The 1521-nt window shown below is 34.3% G+C and overlaps 1 protein-coding gene across 1 annotated transcript; it reads left to right on the top strand.

Annotated features, from left to right (window-relative positions):
* Positions 1-6: 6 nt before the first annotated feature.
* Positions 7-1308, top strand: LOC111617537 (phosphoserine phosphatase-like). The gene is made up of 5 exons (XM_023358818.1): positions 7-157; positions 244-378; positions 482-627; positions 703-851; positions 1144-1308. Exons 1-5 carry the CDS (start codon positions 15-17, stop codon positions 1252-1254), a joined length of 684 nt encoding a protein of 227 aa, XP_023214586.1. The 5' UTR covers positions 7-14; the 3' UTR covers positions 1255-1308.
* The last annotated feature ends 213 nt before the right edge of the window (positions 1309-1521 follow it).

A 1521-nucleotide genomic window follows, 5' to 3' on the forward strand; every position in this document is an offset into this window, starting at 1 on the left:
TAGGGATTATCAAAATGAGTCTCTCAGAAAACATGACAAGAACCTTATGGAGGGCTGCTGATGCCATTTGTTTCGATGTCGATTCCACCGTTTGCCAAGATGAAGCCATCGATGAACTGGCAAAATTTGCTGGAAAAGAGAAAGAAGTTGCTGAAATGTAAGCCAAGATGGACATCATTGATATTCTTCGATAACTATACTAAAAAAATGTGGATTTTAAGTGTAAGATTTGTTATTAATCAGGACCCAAATAGCCATGAGAGGAGGGATGTCGTTTCGAGATGCCCTGGCTCAGCGGTTAGAACTGATACGACCAACTGGAGCGATGCTTCAGGAGTATCTGAGGAGTCATCCACCTCACTTAACACCGGGCATTAAGTAAGCAATTCATAAAAAAACAAAGTGCAATGTGTACGACATTATGAACATTATTCATATGAAATTAAGATCACTGAAATTTTCATTTATTTTTAATTTTTAGAGAACTTATAAGTATCCTACACAACCGCCAGATTCCCGTATACCTAGTATCTGGTGGATTCCACGCAGTTATCGAACCTGTAGCGGAAGAACTGAGCATACCAATGAAGAATGTGTTTGCAAACAGGATTAAATTTTATTTCGATGGTAAGCTGATGAGAAATTTTTTATTTATTTTTAGATATTTGTGATATTTTATTTGTTTACTTCGATTATAAACAGGAACGTATGCTGGCTTTGACGAAACGCAACCGACTTCAAACCAAGATGGCAAAGCGCAAGTTGTCAACCACCTGAAACAAACGTATGGATACGAAAGATTGGTTATGGTTGGAGACGGAGCAACCGATTTAGCTGCTTGCCCACCTGCTGTAAGTGAATTTTTGCTGCAATTAATTGCTTTTCTGCTAATTTCTATCAAGTCAATGCACCTAATCTCTGTTGCTCCTAATCTTTGCTGTTACTTATCTATTCGACAATATTGATTATATAACTCTGCTCTATTATCTTAATTTCCTCGATATGAAATTAAAAATCAACTTAAATGATAATAATTTCGTATCGATACCGCATAGTAACAGCGACGAATTCTCTTCAAGCGGCATTTTACAATTGAAAATTCAGTAAAAATGAATATTGAATATATTTTCTCTTAAATTACAGGAAGGTTTCATTGGTTTCGGAGGTAACCAAGTCAGGGAAAGTGTTAAAAAAGAAGCAGCATGGTTCGTCACAAGTTTCTATGAACTGATAGAAGAATTAAACCGGAATTAAAGATTTTTAATCTGTATTTTAAGAAACAAAAACTACATTAACACCGAGAAAAACCAATCAAAATTTTATTTATAATTGTAATTACCATAACAACAAAAGATGGTCTTCTATATTTTTAAACGTATTATTTGTTAAAGTATTTATGTATTTATATATATATCCTGATCGTATTTTAGATTAGAAATAAAATTAATTTTATCTTTAAAAAAAAGCGGAAGTGAAGTGCAGCCGAAGGTAGTGACGTTGATGTAACAGCTGTTCGATACG

Source organism: Centruroides sculpturatus, unplaced genomic scaffold, assembly GCF_000671375.1.
Source record: "Centruroides sculpturatus isolate CEXI.00-Female unplaced genomic scaffold, Cexi_2.0 scaffold6847, whole genome shotgun sequence".
NCBI lineage: Eukaryota > Metazoa > Arthropoda > Arachnida > Scorpiones > Buthidae > Centruroides > Centruroides sculpturatus.